At 41.9% G+C, this 20,780-nt stretch overlaps 3 protein-coding genes across 3 annotated transcripts; 1 reads left to right on the forward strand and 2 right to left on the reverse strand.

Moving 5' to 3' along the window:
- Window positions 1–1,180: 1,180 nt before the first annotated feature.
- nudc (nudC nuclear distribution protein) lies at window positions 1,181–10,047 on the reverse strand. The gene is made up of 9 exons (XM_070985389.1): window positions 9,855–10,047; window positions 9,007–9,084; window positions 8,691–8,900; window positions 8,525–8,605; window positions 8,309–8,422; window positions 5,242–5,436; window positions 5,060–5,143; window positions 4,853–4,971; window positions 1,181–2,720 (listed from the first exon to the last, which is right to left on the reverse strand). Exons 1-9 carry the CDS (start codon window positions 9,927–9,929, stop codon window positions 2,669–2,671), a joined length of 1,008 nt encoding a protein of 335 aa, XP_070841490.1. The 5' UTR covers window positions 9,930–10,047; the 3' UTR covers window positions 1,181–2,668.
- Window positions 10,048–12,211: 2,164 nt separating this feature from the next.
- Window positions 12,212–13,194, forward strand: LOC139346254 (nuclear receptor subfamily 0 group B member 2-like). Its single transcript, XM_070985245.1, has 2 exons — window positions 12,212–12,758; window positions 12,854–13,194. Exons 1-2 carry the CDS (start codon window positions 12,212–12,214, stop codon window positions 13,093–13,095), a joined length of 789 nt encoding a protein of 262 aa, XP_070841346.1. The 3' UTR covers window positions 13,096–13,194.
- A 2,118-nt stretch (window positions 13,195–15,312) lies between these two features.
- kdf1b (keratinocyte differentiation factor 1b) lies at window positions 15,313–20,481 on the reverse strand. The gene is made up of 4 exons (XM_070984806.1): window positions 20,414–20,481; window positions 18,485–19,431; window positions 18,295–18,381; window positions 15,313–15,485 (listed from the first exon to the last, which is right to left on the reverse strand). Exons 2-4 carry the CDS (start codon window positions 19,410–19,412, stop codon window positions 15,391–15,393), a joined length of 1,110 nt encoding a protein of 369 aa, XP_070840907.1. The 5' UTR covers window positions 19,413–19,431; window positions 20,414–20,481; the 3' UTR covers window positions 15,313–15,390.
- Window positions 20,482–20,780: the final 299 nt, after the last annotated feature.

A 20,780-nucleotide genomic window follows, 5' to 3' on the forward strand; every position in this document is an offset into this window, starting at 1 on the left:
TAGAAATTGGTTAAATATAAGCCGAACCTCACTTACAGCTAATATACTCATTTAATCAGTTTCCTAATGGTCATCCTCCACATTTATAGGATTCATGTTTGCAATCATTGTGGTAAAAGTATCCAGATGAACGCTCAACCTTCCAAAAGCACTCTTTACACTAAAAGGAGAACACTGCTCCCTTGTGGCCCAAAGCAAAAAATCTTTGCTACCTCTGCACAGTGGCTAAGCATTTCAATGGTACACAAGTAATGAAGTGAAAAATATGACCATTTCAAAAGTCACCTTTTAAATATAAACTTAACCAAAAAATAACCCCATGCCATCCACAGCAGCACATCAGGACATTCACTATATGTGCACTGCTCAAAAAAAATGAAGGCAACACTTAAATCACACATCGGATCATGATGAACAAATTATTCAAGTTGAAAATCTTAACTGATCATTGCATAATTTGTTGAGAACCAAATTATGTAACAACAGTCAATGGAAACCAAAATCATCAATCCACTGAGGGCAGGATTCAAACCCATGAACCCAGGGCTCACTGCACCAGCGTGAGGTCTGACAATCGATTTCATCCCTGTACGTCACAGCCGTCAGGGGACCATCGGCTATGACTGCCAAAGCGGTCATGTTGGATGATGTTACAGGCAGCATAACGTTCACCACAGAGTCTCCAGACTCTTTGATGCCTGTTGGGCCCTCATGCCACCCTCATGGAGTCTGTGTCTGACAGTTTGGTCAGAAACATGCGCACCAGTAGCCTGCTGGAGGTCATTTCGTAGGGCTCCGGCAGTGCTCCTCCTGTTCCTCCTCAGACAAAGGAGCAGATACCGGATACCTGCAGCAGGGTGATCTTCTACGGCCCTGGCCAGCACTCCTTGTGCAACGACCGGTCTCCTGGTATGCTCATGCTCTTGAGACTGTGCTGACTTGGTGTTATACTGTGATCATTAAGTATTCCCTAAATTTTTTTCTGAGCAGTGTAATTATCCTGCATGGGGACAACTTCATGAAACCTGGCTCTGTGTCCTCCAGTCGCCTTTGGATGTGATCCAAACAGAATATATGGCTGAGTTCAGTGACTCTGATGACTGTTAAAATCATCACTCTTGGCCTTGAACTCTTCAAGGTTATGAACTTCTCAATCAAACAGCAGTAAAAATACCAAGATGAGCAGGCAAAAGTTTAAGGCAAGGCAAGGCAAATTCATTTGTATAGCACAATTCATACACCAGGCAATTCAAAGTGCTTTACAGAAGCATAAAAATACATTAAAATCATACATAGAAAAAGAAAGAGAAGAGAGAGAGAAATTAGAAGAGAATAGAAAAACAAAAATAAAATACATTTAAAGGAAAATTAAAAACAGAAGCCAGTAAAAGACAATAATTCAGCATTTAGAATGATTAAAATCATTGAGCAGATATATTCACTTTAAGTAAAAGCTTTAGCAAATAATAATGTTTTCAACCCTGATTTAAATGAGCTGACAGTTGGTGCAGACCTCAGGTGTGCAGGGAGAATGTTCCACAGGTGAGGAGCATAATAACTGAAAGCTGCTTCACTTTGTTTGGTTCTCATTCTGGGAACACACAATAGACCTGTCCCTGATCACCTGAGGGGTCTGGATGCTTCATATGGAGTTAATAAATCTAGAATATATTTTGGTCCTAGACCATTTAATGCTTTGTAGACCAACAGTAAGATTTTAAAGTCTATTCTTTGACTCACAGGAAGCCAATGTAGTGATCTGAGGACTGGTGTGATATGGTCCATTTTTCTGGTGTTTGTAAGGACTCGTGCAGCAGCATTTTGGATCAGCTGTAGTTGCTTAATTGATTTTTTGTTTAGGCCAGTAAAGACTCCATTGCAATAGTCCAACCTACTGAAAATGAATGCATGAACCAGTTTTTCCATGTCTTCTTTGGACAGATATCCCTTGATTCTGGTTATATTTTTCAGGTGGTACTAGGCTGATTTGGTAATGAGCTTTAAATGGTTGTTAAAATTCAGGTCAGAATCAATAATTACACCAAGATTTCTGGCTTTATCTGTTGTTGTCAGTGACATGGAGTTAAGTTGAGCACTGATCTTTGACCTTTCATTTTTTGGGCCAAATACAATCACTTCTGTTTTATCTGCATTAAGCTGAAGGAAATTCTGGCACATCCACTCATTGATTTGATGAATACACTCACTCAGTGAAAGTAAGGGACTGTAGTCATGTGATTACACAGAAATATAAAGTTGTGTATAAGAGTGTGTATATAAGAGTTTGAACTTGACTGCTTGCAATCATTTTCCATTTCATTCTGCTATACTGGGGCACAGACACTCACCTACCGGGCTGTCCTGACAGCGCAGTGAAACATGACATCGCTTTGATTTTAAATTCATTTATTAAAAAATCCAGACACATCTTTAAATATTGAGATGGCTTGCAATGGGACAATGTGAGCTTTACAGTCATCAAGCTTGTTATCATGACAAAAAAAAGCAAAGCATGAACTCATGTACTCAAGACATGTTAGTCAACAAAAACCATGTCCAGTGTGGAGACACCAGAAGAAGCGGCGGGCGGGGGGTTTGATGCTGGCTCCGATATGATGGACATGAACCGTAAGGTGGATTGGACAGGTGAAGCTGACAGCAACCAGTCTCAGCTGAATTTGGCTTTAGAGAAATCCATCTCTGGGTGCTGAGCCATGAACCTGCAGAGATACACAAGATGTCAGAGTCACAGAGGAGATGAGACGCTGTCCACAAAAGGAAGACGAAGTCAGGCTGTTTTTTTAATACAGAATGATTTCCTTAGTAAAGAAAATGTGACTCTGTTAAGGGAATACGCATCGCATTAAATTTAGAAAACCATTTTCTAAATGACAGATTGGTTCTGGTGCATTTATTTCTCCACGTTTTTATTTGTTTATTCACTTTCTACATAATAGCGCAGCCAAAACTTTTCTCTTGCTGGTGTGTGGATGGCTTGCTGTCATTCCCCTGCTGTGCACAGACAGGACATTTTTCAACTTCAGCTAAAGCAGCTCCTTCTGACGACCGGGCTTAAAACTGGAAAAAGATGCATCACCCCTCACATTTGATTGGACGGACAACATTTGACCTTTGTGTCAATAAAACATCTCAGAGCAGCTATCTTGACTACAGTCACCACAGTAGTATTGTTTAACTTCTATAAAACTATACAAGACCCTGAGAGGCAGCTTTAACAAGTTTAAAGAGGAAGTGGAGGTCAACAGAACAGCAGACATGTCTCCTCTGGTCTAAACTGAGAGCAGCAGAGGACGTAGAGGAGTCATTTATGACCAACTGTGATAAGAGAGAATCCACATCCGCCTGAAAGCTCTGATGCTCGGTCACATCCAAGTCTTATCTCAGTTACCTCCTGCTCTGTTTAATATTTAACATGACTCCTCATGGCTGGACCACAACTCAGGCTACTGTTCCTAAAATGACCCACTAACATCATGAGTGCCATGTCCTGAACAATCATCAGAGGTCACTCTGCATTTTTCAGCATCAAGGAGCTGCAGCAGTTCTTTAATATGCAAATTAAAACAGCACACAGGTGGTTTTATGTTTCAGCTCATTTGCCATGAGTGGGACATACTTCACTTTATGGCTGACCATTCTCTTTAAGCAGACTTTTTACTCATGAGATGACTTTGGTTTCAGTTAAATTGACTGCAAAATCAGAGGCAATCAAATCAGAAACAAGCTGCAGAGACCTGAAACTTGTTTGACCACAGTAATCCATCACAGGGAACACGCTGCCTTTATATTTGAGTTGCTCCGAGCAACAATTATTCTGACACTCGTCCAGTCAGTGTGTTAAAAGACATTCTGAAGTTTGAACTTTCAGAGTCACCTTGTCATTGTCAAGAATGCCTACATTACCCACAATGCTACTGGACCACCGACAGCTCAGTCAGAGTTGGATGTGTTATGCTAGCAGTGGCTAATATAGCCTGCAGCGGAGACGAGCAGCATCTTCTTTCTAACTCCACACCCACAGACTGTTTCCAGTTTCAGACATGTTCTCTTCAGACCCGACTGATGCTGACGAGGTGACATCACATGACGAACATTGACTCCACACAGCTCCTCTGGAGACACAGCAGGCTTTGAACAACTTTTTCCACAGATGCTTCAAAAAGGGTCTGTGGCTGCAACCGTTTGACAAAACACTGACAAAAGATTCACGCACCTCGTCGTGATGGATTACACATCTCAGCGTAAAACTGTGAGAATCACCTTGTAGACACAGACACCAGCTGAAAACAATGGCGCAATATGTAGCTAATGGGCTACATATGCAAAACCACAGGAATGTTAGCACACCAAAACCCAAATCGACCATCTGGGACCACCTGTGGTCTACGTGAGGTTACCATGAGTTATCATGTGCCACCATCACAAAGGGAAATTAAAATAAACTTTCACCAAGATAACATGGCAGTTTAAACATAGAGTGAAAGAATCCCACTGGTTTCAGGTCAGATGTGTCTCCGTGAACCAGGTCACGTCTGTGCGTGGCAGAAGCTGGTACAAGCCCGATGTTATCTTTTATTGCCTGCACTTACAGCAGGCGAGCCTGGCCTTGAGCACAAATATGTAACACTGAAGGCAAAAGTAGACAGGCTCTCAAATTCACCTTTCCAATAAAATCTTTATACACCATAAAGATTCTATTAAACTGACTATGGATACAGAGTCTGCTTTGGAGACTTCACCAATAAAGCAGCACAGATGCCGGCTGACGGAAAATGAAAGATCTTTAAAGCAAATGAGCAGGTGCATTATTCTGCAGTCATGTGAAACTTACTTTTTAAGAATTTCTTGTTTTTTCTGCTCTTCAGATGTAGGCAGGCCCATTGATTTCTGCCTTTGGTCATACATCATCTTCTCCACCATCCCACGCGTCTCTCCGTCCAGGTCTGACAGCTGCTCAGCGGGAAAAGCATATAGTGAGGACAGGCCAGACGCATCGGGGGGCAGAATACACCTCAAGGCTTAACCGAACATCTTTTACCTTTGAGTTCTCTGGACAGACTTTCTTGGTGTTAATTTCTGGATCTGTGGTAACAATCTTGCTCCACCACTCCATTTTATTAATCTGAAATGAAAGAATGATGAGGCACAACAACTCAGCAGTTCACAAACCAATGGTCATAGTCTGTCTGTAGTGGTACACACACACTTCTCTGTTCTCACCTTTTCCAAGTGGACTGTAACCACCTTGCCATCGTCGAGGAGCCAGGAGCTTTCCTCTACCTTCACCTCGTTGTAAAGCTGCCCTTCTATAACAGGGGGCTGTCCCTTCAGGCCGACCTTGATGGAGCGTCGCTGGATGTCCACCACTACATCTCTGCCCTTAATGCGGAACTTGACATCAAAAGGCACAACCAGCTGCAGGAGGATGTTAAAATTGAAACTGTGAATTAGATTCTGCTTTATTGATGGCTATGAAGATTACAATGTCAAGCAGCAGAGGACAGTGAGGGTGGAAACACCTGGTGCTGGTGACTGGTAACTGTTAAGACTGGCACACTGGGTCTAAGCTGCTACTTACAATTCTTCTGGGTCTGAACCACGTAAAGCTTAAAGATGAATGATTTAGATCATTTATGTACGAACAGGTTGGGGGAGAGTTTCTGCCTCAAGTGGAGAAGTTTAAGTATCTTGGGATCTTGTTCACAAGTGAGGGAAGATGGAGCAAGAGATTGACAGGCGGATCGGTGCAGCGGCAACAGTAATGCGGTCGCTGTATCGGTCTGTTGTGGTGAAGAAGGAGCTGAGCCAAAAGGCGAAGCTCTCGATTTACCGGTCAATCTACGTTCCTACCCTCACCTATGCTCATGAACTTTGGGTCATGACCGAAAGAACGAGGTCCCAGATACAAGCGGCTGAAATGAGTTTCCTCCGCAGGGTGGCGGGGCGCTCCCTTAGAGATAGGGTGAGGAGCTCTGTCACCCGGGAGGAGCTCAGAGTAGAGTCGCTGCTCCTCCACATCGAGAGGAGTCAGCTGAGTCAGCTGCCTGGAAGACCACCCTAGGGAGGTGTTCCAGGCATGCCCCACCGGGAGGAGGCCCAGAGGAAGACCCAGGACACACTGGAGTGACTGGAGTGATTATGTTGCTCGGCTGGCCTGGGAACGCCTCGGGATCCCCCCGGAAGAGCTAGAGGAAGTGTCCGGGGAGAGGGAAGTTTGGGTGTCCCTGCTCAGACTGCTGCCCCCGCGACCCGGCCCCGGATGAACCGGGAGAAGATGGATGGGTGGATGGGTGGATGGATGGATGGATGGATGGATGGATGGATGGATGGATGGATGGATGGATGGATGGATGGATGCTCAGTGGCAAGATGCACATTTGCTGGAATGTGACAGCTACACTTACTAAATGAAGATTAGATAAATTAATGATTCATAAAATAGAATTATGTGTCATTAAGTAATGGCAAAGCAGTGTGTCCCTGTAAAACCATGTGTAGTATATACTGTGGACTGCAATGGTTGTGGTAATAAATGACATAAAATGTTGTTTGACACGACAAAGGAGCTGCTTCCCTCCAGGGAAGATGCATGTCAACACTATCCCCATGAGGTGAGGTGTGTCAACCAGCAATGGTGTGTGTCAAGACACCACCAGAGTATGGTCTTACATAGAAAACAATGGGAAATGGTGGGCTGACACCTCATACACTGCTGGTGTGTACTGCCCTTAAACGTGGCTAGAATCAATATTTTTACAATAACAGTGCATCACTTAACAGCTTAACAGTTTAACTGTCTGACTTCAGTTTTACTGATTGGGTTCACTCTCACTGCTGTCATTATGTCATTTACACTGAACCGGGCAGCTTCAGAGAAAAAGCTCCAAAAACCCTCTTTACACCACCTGCTCAGCACCAAACAGCAGACAGACACAGTTATCATCTAGCTAGTGAGCATAATGGAACACTTAGCAGCTTAAGAGCCAGATATTTTTCTATGGAGTTGATGGAGAGCAAAAACAGAGCTAAAACAGAGTGAATATTTGCCTTCTATTTGCCAGGTGGCCACAAACATGACTCCATATGAAGGATCATGTTGCTCTGTAAATGCTGGACGTGCAAACAAGCAACTGTTTGCTAATTAATTAAACTTAAAAGGTTATAATATGTCAATGTTGTGTTCACAACTTGTTTCTGCTAGTGCAAAAAATAATCAGTTAATGTAAATTTAAGGGTGAGGCGCTTTTACAAACTCTCCATGGAACCTCCTCCCTCCAAAGATCAACACACTGGGCAACATTTGCGGGGTGCTGGTTACGGTCCTGTAACTCAACAGCTGCTGTGGCATAAATACCAGGGTTTTGCCTGCCTATTTAACCTTTGTATTATTGGCTGCCACGTTTGCTGAAAACTCTGACAAAAAAATGCAAAGGCCATTTTTTTTCCATGTCATGTGACCCAGTGATGCCAAATCAGTACCAATCTGTATTACTACACTGGACAAATATGACACATTTTATAATTGGGTTTTAGTACTCATTGTTTTCAGCAGCTCCTGTCATGTCAGCCACCTGTCGGTGTTAGTTCACTAGTCACATTGGAAAGCTCTTTTCCTTCTTCTAGTCTTCACCTTTTCCATCAGGCTCTGTGTCCTCTTGTTTTGTCAAAAAATAGAGCCAGGAGTGTGAAACGTGCACAGAAAGACAGCACAGTCTGCAACTGTGTTTCTTTTTAAGGTAATTCCTGTGCCAACATGAACACTGTCACCTGCCACAATCTTTGTTTTTCATCCCTTTGTTCCATCTCGGTATAAAATTCAAATCCCTTTGGACACATTTCCGCCGTGCACAGCATGCATGTGCTCCAACCTTTGAATTCCACATATATAGTGGTGCAATTCATTTGGTATAACAAATGAAAAATTTCCTACCTAGTAAATGGTGTGAGCATACAATATTAACAACATTCAAGTGAACACTGATTTTTGATAAATTCAGGCACTAGCCTGAACATAAATATGAAATCAGTGTTAAAAATAAACATTACTGGGCAGACAAGTGACATAGGACAAGCACATGCTCATTAGAACAAAGGTCCAGGTTAGTACAATGCACAGGCGAGTACAACTGTGCCTGTTATTTCAGAACAGTTTGGAAAAGAGGTGAGGATCTGTCTTGTGAGGTCACTGCCAACAGCTTTTGGCAAAAATCTGGCTGTCTAAGCAGCAAGAAGTTGGTGATGCAGAAGTGTTAGTAAAAGCATAACCCTGAAGTCAAAAGGCACTCACATCAATTTCAGACAGGCTCTGCGTCCACTTGTAGTTTGGCAGGTCAGCTCCGTTTCCTGCATTAGGCTTCAGCTTATCCTTGTCCTTCTCATCCTCCTCTCCTTCTGAGTCAGACTGGGGAAATGGAAGTTAAGATGAGTACATCTGCAGAGCCAGATTCTGATGCTCAACACCAAACTCTTTGACTGACGTTTCACTCTCCAACTGTTCACTCACCCCCTTCTCCTTTTCTGCTTTGTCAGATGACTGTTCTGCATTTGTTGTTGCGTTCACCTTCTTCTCCTCTTCGTTCTTCTTCTAAAATACACATAATCCAAAAAATAAATATAGTAATATTCTCAACAAAACAAAGGCAGTGGTTCTCATTTGGCACAGATTTCACCTTGTCAAGTTCAGACTGAAGTTTCTCTGCTTCTTCATCTGTCAGTTCCTGGATTCTGGGACCATCTTCATTTTTCTTTTTCCTCTCATCCTCTGCTAGCTTGGCTGCTCTTTCAGCTTTCTCTTTCTTTTCCTTCTCCTGCTTCATCAGCTTGTCTTTGTGGGCCTTCAGCGCAAGCTTACTGTGGTGGGCAAAAGCATCTTTGACAAGCTGAAAGACAGAGATGGCGAGAAATTTGAGATAAGTGGACGTGTTCCTCTGTACCTGCACAGGACAGTATGTAGTCTTAAATGTCAGATACACTAGCAGTGCTCACCTTCTCTGGAGCCCCTGAATCACCACCAGTGAAGAAATCAGTTTTGCGGCGCAGGAAACTGAAAAATGTGTTTACCAACTGTAGAGAGAAAAATAGGCAATCATTCTTTCCCATCCCATAGATTGACTTTAATTTATAAAAGAGAATTGTTGACATGACTTGATGTCTATAAATATGCTTCATGCTTGCACTTCTTAGTGGCATCAGTGTAACTGCACCTTTAGCTGCAGCTTCATGCTTCATTTGCATATTATCCACATGTACATCACAATTCTTCTTCCAATCCTCCACAACCTTTAACCATTTCTTTTTTCATCTATCTGCAAATCTTTGCATTGAATATGGTCAGGCAAACTACTGAACAAGATCATTTTCATCCTTTCACTGACTCAAATGTTCCTTTCTTAATGCGCGGAAGGAAAATTAAGATTGTTCTAGAAATTTCAGCCATTTGACACAATCCAGCCAAGACCCAGCAGCTCACCGCTACATTGAAGGTTTACTTGTATAACGAATACTCAAGACATCTTATTTCAGAAAACAGACCCTCATGAAATTGAGTTTAAGAGCTAAAATGAGATCTTGAAATTTCTTGCTGCTGTGTTAGTCACGTTTGCCGAATTAAACAACACCCCACATGTTAACAACGTAAGGATGTTGTCTGTCCAACAAGAATGCCTATTAATAATGATACAACATTAACCAAAACCTGTAAAATAGTTGTTTCCTCTTTCTATACGTGAATGCTAAACGTTACAGGCGTGGTGCGCCTATTAGCTTACAGGCTAACCACATTACCTACAGCATTAGCACGGTAGCTTTAGCATGTCAGCAACTCACTGACTTACCTCTTGTACCCCTCCTTCGTGTTGTTGCGCCATAACAAGCAACATGCCGTCATACTTTTCTTCATCTTCACCCATTTTGGTTTATTACAAAAAATCTGAATAAAATGCTATCTGCGAGATGACAAGCAGAAAAGTGGGTTAGCAACAGTATGAGGCCCGCAGAGTCACGCTACTCATTTCCTGGCAACAAACCCCGCCTACGCTTGCTTTGGCCAATTGGAAGACTAAATTTTAAATGACAGCCGAAATATCCAATAAAGTGAGAGAATTGTTTTGGGGATCATCTGAGGCGACCAGGAAGAGCGAGAATTTTCTGGAGAGGAACCCCGAAATGGATAGTCGGGTATAGACAATGGATGGATGGAACTCTCATTTGCGAACTGTTACACCAGTCAGTGATTTCACAGCAGGTGTTCCATCTGTTCCATGCAGCACCTGCAGCGCTGATCACTGCTGTACCTGCAAGACATTTTAAAGTCACTGAGGAAAAGCCACAGAAATGGTCTGCCATGTGTTAATTTATACTTTAAGCTATTTAAGAAAGATTGAGCATCCAACACGTTTAGGTTTTGGCATTTCAGACTGAGGTGGTGCCAAAGAAAGTGATATAATTTTGAGGTGGTTGATGCAAAGCAATAAACTAAAGTCACAAACCAGCTTACTTAGTTAGCCCGCTAGGTTAGCAGCATGCTCAGCCTCGTTCAACTGAATAAATAAAGGATGTTGGCTTCTGTGTCAAGATTAATTACGATGGAATGAAAATACTTTTCATTTGTTTATATTAGGCAATATATTACATTTGTTTTTTAATAGATGTATTTCATGTAATTCATATATATGCCTATTTCATATTTATTGATTTCCCATTGGGCTGCACGGTGGCGCAGCAGGTAGTGCGCGTGCCTCACAGCAAGAAGGTCGCAGGTTCGATTCCCGGGTTATATTCTGTGTGAAGTTAGCATGTTCTTCCCGTGCATGCGTGGGTTCTCTCCGGGTACTCCGGCTTCCTCCCACAGACCAAAAACACGCTCATTAGGTTGATTGGTGACTCTAAATTGCCCCTAGGTGTGAGTGTGAGTGTGACTGGTTGTGTGTATGTGCCCCGGGATCGGCTGGTGACCGGTCCAGGGTGTACCCCGCCTCTCACCCGCTGACAGCCCAGATAGGCTCTGGCCCCACCACGACCCTGAAAGGGATAAGTGGCATAGAAAATGGATGGATGGATGGATGATTTCCCATTGAACTGGGAAATCATTAAACTTGTATCAGGTGAATTTTAATAATTTATTTATGCAATTTCACATTAAAGGTATTGATTGACTTCAACTTAAGTGTTAATATTAATTTCTCAAATATTTGCCATTTCTGGGAAAAATGGCAAAAAAAAAAAATCCCCCCCAAAAATTGTAGCCTAAATTACAATTATGGTTGCAGCTGGATGGTTTATACAAGTTTAATGGTTGTCTCAAAGAATAAGCCAGCTGCCAATACATTTAAGATGTTAGATGTAAAATTCTTACTAACATTATACTACATGTTATACATCATAAAAAGCATTTTCACTGATGATTAAATCACCACATATACTATCAGAAAGTGATAAGGAGCAGAGTTCACAACTCTGTCTGTGGCTCAGATTATATATCTGTGAACTCATATGGGATCAAACTGACTCAGCTTGCTTTTTTTTTTTTTTTTTTTTTTTTTTTTTAGATTTCCAAAACAGTTTGAGGCCTGTATGTTGATATATACAAGATGCTTATTACGCAATATCTTTCATTATTACAGTCAAGTAAACCCAATGAAGGCAGAATTTGTACCAGGAAACTAAATGATTTAGAAATGTAAGAGTTTTCTGAAACCAGCAGCACAGTTGTAATCCTCAAAACCCATATAAAAAAAGAGTAATTAAGTAATTATGCCCTTTCATGCTGTTCCAAGGAGTAACTGGGGCACAGGTCAGGTGGCAGCTTGTGCGTTGACCCCGGCAGTCCTTGATAGACTGGTACAGGTTGAGTTATGACTGAGGTAAACATGATAAATGCCATTGACCCCACCAGCTTCTGTATTCCACTTCCCTGCAGCTGCTGAGTTTAACTAGCCTTATCGCCGCCACGTGGAGGGAACCTAGCTCCCTCTGCATGGTGAGTATACGGTCAGTTTTTTTTCCCTGAAACGCAATGGTTTAAAAAAGGAGGGTCAAGGCTGGGCTTGTCGTTAGCAGGTGACATCCTGATAAATAGGCCCTGCATTTCTGGAGTCATGTGTAGGCACTGCATGACACCGTTCATGCTTTCTGCAGCTTACCAGCCTGCTTTCTTTCCTTCTGAGAGCACTCTGGGGATACTTCTTCTTTCATGATGTTTCCTCTGGAAGAGATAACACACGGCACCTGCTCTCATTACCTGGATCAGCATCCTCACGCTATTCTTTACAACATCTTGAGTGGGAGGGAGAGTGGCTACCTCAACACCAAACTGGACCAGAACGTAACAGCACACAACTGCCACTGTGAGCAGAGGAGGACTGTTTGCCTGAAGGACCCAACGGCCACCTGCCAAGTTGCCTCCAGCGTGCTGGTCAAAACCATCTGCTTTGTGAAAAGTTTACCATCCTTCAGTCAGCTTCCCTCAGGAGATCAGTCATCGCTGTTAAGACACTGCTGGCTTCCTTTATTTGTTCTGGGTCTTGCCCAAGAAAAGATAGTCTTTGAAGTGACTGATGTTCCAAATTCAAGTATCCTTAGACAGATTCTGCTCGGACCAGGACTCACTGAAAGGGAGGCTCACCGACCAACTCTTGCCGGAGTCCACAAATTGAGAACTTGCTTGCATTACCTGTGGAATCTCAATCTCAGTCCGAAGGAATATGCTTACCTGAAGGGCGCTTTGTTGTTTAACCCAGGTAAGACATTTTTATTAGCTGTGCCTTAACAGTTAACAAGCTAATTAGTTTGTTGATATGCATTATGAACTTAAACTTCTCTTTATCTATTACAGCTGTTCAAGGATTGAGTGCCTCGCTGTTCATTGAAGGGCTGCAACAGGAAGCTCACAGAGCTCTCCAAGAAGTCATTCACCTCCTGCACCCCGAGGACACTGTTCGCTTCAGTCACATCCTTCTAGCAGCTTCCAGCATTCAGACTGTCAGCCACAGCCTCGTCACAGAGCTCTTCTTCAAGCCAGTCATTGGCAACACAAATATGTCCCATTTATTAACAGAAATGTTGTTTTTGCAATAAGATCCGAGTGAGAAAGCCTTATTATGTGAGTGTTGTAAAATGGATTTTTATACAGTAAACCAAGTTTGAAAGGCACATGAAATAAATCTTTTAATACCTTCTTCAGCCTGATGGAGTTATGGTTTCAAGATCTGCACGACTTCTGTGAAAGCACTGAAATGATCGTATTACATTAAGCTTCCTAATGAAGGAGGAATTTAAAAGCAGCCTAACATAAAAGAAAAAAGTATACTTTAACTCCCTCATGTGGCCTTATGTGGCAAGCAAACAAGCAAATGCGTCAAATGTTTCATTTCACTTCATTTACTTTATTGTTTTTTATGATGAGACATCAGCTAAAAGATGGCCTACACACACACACACACACACACACACACACACACACACACACACACACACACACACACACACACACACACACACTTTGCTGAAAATATAAGTATCATAGCACAGTGAGAGGCCCAAGCATTACACTTAAATTATGAAAAGAAAATGCTTTCCTGTTGCAGAGAATTCAACCAGTTTAAGTATATTAGGATACAGTTATTTATACAGCGCAGACACATTCACCACTTTTTAAATGGTCAAGTTGCTTTTTCTCCTTCTTGCTTGAAACCAGGGCAACTAGTTTCCCACCATTTGAAGCCAAATTCTTGACACATTAAAAAAAAAAAAACTGTGGCGTTAAGTTCTTTAAAATATCCATATCACCTGAAGTCATACAAGTAGTTATATAATAACAGAATTGAAATAAGGCACAAGAGGATAGATCCATGACCAAAAGTAACCATAATCTAATGCTGATAAGGACACTCCACTGAGTCAGCAGGCCAAATTCCCATCAGCACTCAAACAAACACAGCAAGCACATGCGGTAAGAAAATATTCACTTCATGAGTCATCTTAATGTCACTAATAAATTACAGTTATAGTACACAATGGAACCTTAAATCGTAAGTCTGCAGTTCACACCAGCTTTCAATTTGAGACTTGGATTAAAGAGAGGACGGCCGCAAACAGTACCCAGAATGCCTAAAACACCTGGTTAACTTAAAACTTAAGAGCTTTGTGCTTCATATGAGCTTCATGTTATAACATGAGGAATAATTTGTTGTGGGAAAATAAAATCATCAAAAAGCATCGTATAAACACCATAAAAGTCACAATAGAAAAAACCCTGAATTTTGACAGAGGAAAAAAAGAAACTCACGGTTCACTTATTACCTTTTTCTGCAGTTTTCAACTTGTTTTACTTACTAAAAATAACACATTATTGACTTACTAAAATTATTCGAATATCTGTATGGCAAACATGAGGCAACCGCTTGCAGCCTGTTATCTCAGCTTAGCATAGAGCAACTGGCCTGGTTCTGCCCAAATGTGACAAAATATGTCTACCAGCACCTTAAAAAGCTCACTGACTTGTCTTTTGTACACTGGTTGTTGTACAGAATAAACAAATAAACAACCTGTTAATCAACGGCCTTTAGAGGAGTTCCTTGGTGGATTTTGTGACCAGGTTGGCTGTTTCCAGTCTATATGCTAAGCTAGGCTAAGTGGCTACATCATGCAACTCTCTATAAGAAGGCAAATAAGCATAATTCCCCAAATCACCATGAGCACATTTAAGTCTCTATCCAATGTTAAAACAACAGGATTTTGAACCATGATATAAAACTGCCTTTTTCTTCCTGCCAATTACTCTTATGTCAAATTATGAAAACTATCAGATCATCATTTCTGATTCATCACTCATGTACATGTGCAATACATAACCAAAGCATTTATGGCACTGAATATACTTTAAAATCACACAAATTTGCTTAAAATCAAATCTATGATGATGAAATGTGTCCAAAAAAGACAACTCGAGATTTTGTTTATCCACAACTACATCCAAAAATGTCCTTTGCAAAACAGCAGAATATCTTACCAGGTCAGGTTTCACGAACATGACTCAGTTCTCCTTCAAGGACGAGGGGACGGTTAATCATGATACAATTTCTACGAGCCACCAAGAGCTACCACTGGTGTCTGCCTGCAGGGCAAGCGCTCAATAAAGCAATCCTTCAAATATACACATAATATTTATCAGACATAAATATCTACACACAGAGCCCTGAGTTCACTGAAGTCCTTCAGACAATGTGAATATTCACATTTTCTCTCTACAAAGAGCTCGGCTCAGCCAGAGACTCCTGTGCAAGTCCAGTCGCCTTTCAACGTCCCGTATGTGACCTTGTGGAGACAGCACGATCAGTAATTCAAGCATAGATGGCCAGTGTGGAGCAGGAATCATGTTCTCACAGAGGTGCGAATTAGTGGGACACCTGAAGAATTAGCTTCTGTGTGAGAGGGCGAGTAGGCTGTTGGAGAACTAGAAGTGTGACCTAAAAGAACAAAAAAAGAAACAAAAAGAGAGAAAAAACATAGTAGTTTCCTTAGGTAGGCCATTCTGATCGCTTTCATTTCTTTTCACAGTGTACTGCAAGTAGAAACACACACAGACATTTCAAAGATAAAAAATATCAAAATAGGAGAGTTTATCTTTCAGACTTGAAATGTTTATAGGCTGAATAATCTCCATTTATTTGTTGTCGTCTGCAAATCAGTGAAAGGCTGGTTTTCATCCATCTGGAATGTGAGGATGCTGAGTGTTTACAGGTGTGTCACCACCTGTCGAAGGCCACTCCAAACACATTGGGGCATTTAAATATGATACTGAAATCAACTAAAATAAACTTAGTGCAGGGATTACAGAGCTCTTCAACAATTTATTTTTGTATTGGGCCTGTTGGCATATGTTATTTTAGTGAGGCGACTTTAGCTCACTGACAACGATTATGCCGGTTACTGTTCAGGTGAACATCTTCCTTTGATTTCCCGCCTCCCATCAAAGAGCACTTTGTTTTAGCATCTAACTTCATGTTCACAGCACAGCTCTGATGACACACCGCAGTAGCAGGTGAACAGGTTGCATTAATCAAGTTGAAGCAAGCCATTTGTGTTCGGTTGAGAGAGTTTGATGAACCCAATTTTGTATATTTGTGCCAGCAAGGCTCAGAAAAATGTCAGACAGAAATGCTCTTGCATGAAGGCCATTACTGTTTTTGTGGATTCTTATCTTTGTATCTACATTCCTAGTTTACAATCTTGCACACAGATGTGTTATTTTATTACAATGGAGAGATGCACTATAGTGTCCAGTCTATAGAGGAGCGTGCACACCCTGCTCCTCTTAGCTTTGGCTCACTGCACTCATAAAAAGAATTTACATTTGGGTCCGTCATTGGTGCAGCCCTATGAATAGACTCAGGGTGTACTTTAACTTTACCGCCATGTTCATTTGCTAGGAAGTTAGTCCACTTATGAATATTTGACACCTGACCCAAAAAGCATTCTGTTGTTTGGGTTATTTCCTGTATGGCTGACCGACTAAACGTTAACAAATCAGTCAAACAGTTACCGTGGAAGAAAATCAAGACTTCAAATATTTCTTTCAGGAATCTTTGTATAAGTCATTATTGCAGTGTAAATTCTTCAAATTAAAAGTCACTTTGACATTTATTTCTCTTTTCTGCTATTTTGTGCATCCTTGAAAGACACATTAAGATGTGTTGTATTGCTTTGAATCTTTTTGAATGGCTAGTTTTAATCACACAAAGGCAAACTATGTAAGAACACCAGCAGTCAAACACCTTCACAGGACTGCTGCTGCCATAAAGGACAAAGAGGCCATGGCCTCTGTATTTATTCTGTGGAATAAGTGTGTGTTTGAAGCCTGGTGGGAGATTACATTCTACGTAGGGGTGGATGATATGGCCCTGAAATACTGCTGTGAGCTCCCCTCACACTTCTCATACTCAACCGAGCACTTCTGCTTGAGGTGGTGAAATAAGTTTGTTGTATTGCTTCTTTTGTCTTCTTACTCTTCTTCTATATTACTGTGGTTTGTTGTACATCTGATCTTTATAACCAAACCACTCCCACACGACTGAACTCCCTCCCTTCTTGGAGGGGACTTCTCCACCGTGGAGCAGGCAGCAATGTTACTTTCACTTTCAGCCATGATTGCTGTTGCTCTGCATAACAGTATGATGTCATTACATCAACAAGGTGGAGTATCATGAAACAACTTATTATTTTTTTAAGCATAATGCAAATTACACTGGTGTTATTGTGAATAACACGACACACCACTAATCCTACATTTAAAAATGTGTACATTAAGAATACATTATAGACTGAGTCCATTATTTCTAGATTTAAATTTAACTACTTTGAGGCCAACCCAATAAATGTGTGACAGATTCTGTGTTTCTCCACCTAAATGTTATTCCTGGAATGCACAGAAGACTTTGAAATCGCCTTTAGACCAGTGGTTCTCAAACTGGGGGGTTCATGCATGACCAGGGCGGGAAAATGAGGAAAACATGTTGTGTTCTGATGCTTGACAGGCAGTCAGAATTCAAGTGTGCATTTTTGAACGACACACTTAATAGGGAAGAAAAACGGGTGGTGCCCAAACACACCAGTCAAATATGACAGGGTCATGTGCTCTCTAGTTCCCCATCAGTACAGAGAGACGTGTCTTTTGTGTTGACGAGATCTGACAGCTTTGGACAGTTTCATTTGATTTCTGTGTAGGGAAGGAAGGAAGAAGGACGGAAGGAAGAAAAGTTTGAGAACCACTGAGTTAGACCTTCAGTTTGGGTCACAGAGTTTACAGAAATTTACACTGAAAATAATACATTAAATATGAAAAATCCTAATCTAGGTTTTCCTTCCAAAATATCAAGGTCAGGGTACATTTGGGGGACTCATTACCTCATTATTAAAAAAACCTAGGCTACAGCCCTGTACCTGCACATGTTATCTGTTATTTAATTAAAGTTCTTTAATTAAAGATTTGATTGATTTTACAGCAGTGAAATATGATATTAATATCCTTAATATTCTGACTCTCTGTCTAGTCTGAGGTAAAAGTGGATGTAACAGAATCAATCAGGAAGTTAAACCAGTGTTTCCAGGCTACAGGTGATGAAACAATCCCAGCCACCATTGGCACATGCATGCATGATGGATTTCCCCTGTTATCACAGCCAAGTTATGGAAAACAAAACAGGCATGTAATTCACTGAGGAGTATATGTCACAGTCTACTGTGTGTGGAATAACATAACACAGGCAGGTTTCTTACCTCCATTGTTCCTCCACATCTCTCTGGCACACTTGTCAGAAGAGGTCAGCTCAGATATTTGGATGTTTGGATTGGACTTGTAGTCATCTTGAGGAAACAGAGAAAATGAGAGTGATGGCTGATGGCAGGAAAGCAGCTGTGGTGCTTTCAGAGGCGATACAGGGCTAAGAGGTGAAAAACTACAACTTACTGTTGTTGCTGAATGAAAAGGAATCGCTCTCCCTCATCGTCTCGTTCCCGCTGTCCGACAGCGTCCTCTCCCTCCTGGAGATGGGCGGCCTTTTCTTCGTGCTCTTCCGGGTGCTGATGCGGATGATGCCACGCACCAGCCGACACTCGGCCTCCTGCTCGTCCATTTTGTGCTCCTCTGCCAGCGAGTTGATGAGCTGGTTGATGGCCTTGCTCTTCTTCAGAAACACGGAGTCTGAGGTGCACCTGACCAACTCCTCAATCTGATATTCAGAGTAGAGCTCCAGCAGCTTCTTTGTAATCAGAGAGTCCACGTTTTCCTCGCCATCTTCCCAGTCATCAAACCTCATGGACTCATGCAGGGACAGATGGCTGGGCTGTGTTGGACCACCTGGCGGAGGCACATACGGAGATTTGGTTTCAACATCTAAATACTCTCTTGGACTGTCAACTTTGACTCCAGCGATGCGGACGTCCCCAAACCAGTCTGTGGCATCGTCATCTTTGTCATCTCCTGGGTTCACAGCTCGCAGGCTCACCTTCTCTGGTTCGTCCAGGGAGCTCTCGTTTGGCGCCAGGCATGGAGCGAGGATGGAACGCTGGCAGAACCTGTACAGGCCGCAGGTGAGCACGCTGCACATACAGGTCCTGCAGCTCCTTGGAGAAGCGCAGGGATTGCAGGTTTGTGCTGCAGGGGGAGAGGCAGCTACGCCTGGGATGAAGCCAACGGTCTCAGACTCCTTTCCATTGGCATCTTTGAGGTGGGCTTTGTGGACTGTCTTTGGCTCTGGGGTTGGGAGCCGGTCTTCTACTGGGTCAACACAGCGCTCCTCATAGGACGACCTCTGGCTACTGCTCCTGCTGGGTCCATGCCTGTAGCCGCCAGGTCCTGAGCTGTGTCTCAGACTGCCAGTGCTGCCGACAGACATGACGTACTGGCTGCAAGGTCTGGACAAGTATAAGAGAAAATTAGGTCAACGGAGGCGTAACCAAATGGTAAAAGGGAGTTGAAATGGCATGACTAAACATCATGCTTGCTATCTGTCCAATCTGCAAGGCAAAACCTAAAATCACTTGTAGCCACCTGAGGGCATCTCTCTTCAAGACAAATGTGAAACTACTATCCCCAGGTGGCAGGTAAACCAACCCAACTGGTTCTCTAAAGACTGCGTAAGAACACATTCAAAGACAATATTCACACATCAAATTCATGTCATTTTTAAAATGAAACTAAACGTTTAACTGTTAGAAAAAAACAAAACAAAACAAAAACCACATTATATGCTTGGGTGTAAATGTTTCTTTTCATCCACAATGACAACTGCAGCATGTAGACATATCTGTTGTGTTTACACGGTGAGGCTGAATGAAGGCAAACCAAACCCCTTTTAGAAATCTTCGAACTGAACCACCTCCTGAGCTGTTAGCTAGAACCGTTTTGCCTATTCTGATGACAGCTATTATGACACTATATAAGCAAAGCTTTACAAAAACACATCTTTTTATTAGAAAAGGCGAGGACTCTCATGGGTTACATGAAAGCCGAATTGAAGAACAGATCTTACTGAATCTGAAATTGACTTTGTTTATGTTTTACTCTGTATACCTATACATTGAAAACATAAAAACGTTTAAATTGCCAGATTCTCTGATACTATCTGCCGTTCAGTGACGGCAAGTGCTGGAACTAATGTTTACAGTAGTCATACCATATACTTAGCTAATCAAAACACAAGTGAAATGGAAGCATTATTTTCCTGTTTTTTTTCCCACACTTAACCACTACGATTAATTACACGTTATTGTTTGAAAAACATGAAGTCACGACTCCTTCTGTGTATAAAAATGATTTTCACTTTCATGGCGACTTGTCATCGCGGCTTTTTCCTCCATTAGAGGACTCGGGAACTTCTCACTTAACATTACTCACAGTGTATACGGTGCGTCCACCAAAAGACTCCCAAATTAATGTTGTCCTTTCCACCTTACATTAAACATGTCTGTTTTCAATCCATTTTGAAAGTCCCCTATATCAGCTCCGCTAGAAAATGTCAGTTTCAGGAAAGACTTCGACCAACTCGTATACCTGAGCGTCAAGGTGGAGTAAACGCACCAGGTGGCTACAGCAAGAGGCTGGACTTCCGGTTATGACATCTAAAATAAAACGCAAGTTCAATTGCAACTGCCATTTATCTCATAATTATTTTTCATAGGATATTAACAGTCGTAAACACCATAGATGTATTTAATTCACGTAGCACAATCGCCAACCCCCTACCTAATCCGAACTGTTGGAG

This window comes from Chaetodon trifascialis, chromosome 17 (genome assembly GCF_039877785.1).
Source record: "Chaetodon trifascialis isolate fChaTrf1 chromosome 17, fChaTrf1.hap1, whole genome shotgun sequence".
NCBI lineage: Eukaryota > Metazoa > Chordata > Actinopteri > Chaetodontiformes > Chaetodontidae > Chaetodon > Chaetodon trifascialis.

Excerpts from the sequence above, each read along its gene's own strand:
- nudc (XM_070985389.1), bottom strand. The coding sequence starts at position 9,929 with ATGGGTGAAGATGAAGAAAAGTATGACGGCATGTTGCTTGTTATGGCG. Across the intron at positions 8,901-9,006 it reads ATTCAGGGGCTCCAGAGAAG|CTTGTCAAAGATGCTTTTGC; the intron begins GTGAGCACTGCT and ends TCTGTCTTTCAG. Across the intron at positions 5,144-5,241 it reads TTACAGTCCACTTGGAAAAG|ATTAATAAAATGGAGTGGTG; the intron begins GTGAGAACAGAG and ends CTTTCATTTCAG.
- LOC139346254 (XM_070985245.1), top strand. The coding sequence starts at position 12,212 with ATGATGTTTCCTCTGGAAGAGATAACACACGGCACCTGCTCTCATTAC. Across the intron at positions 12,759-12,853 it reads CGCTTTGTTGTTTAACCCAG|CTGTTCAAGGATTGAGTGCC; the intron begins GTAAGACATTTT and ends TATCTATTACAG.
- kdf1b (XM_070984806.1), bottom strand. The coding sequence starts at position 19,412 with ATGTCTGTCGGCAGCACTGGCAGTCTGAGACACAGCTCAGGACCTGGC. Across the intron at positions 18,382-18,484 it reads CTTTTCATTCAGCAACAACA|ATGACTACAAGTCCAATCCA; the intron begins GTAAGTTGTAGT and ends TGTTTCCTCAAG. Across the intron at positions 15,486-18,294 it reads GATGTGGAGGAACAATGGAG|GTCACACTTCTAGTTCTCCA; the intron begins GTAAGAAACCTG and ends TTGTTCTTTTAG.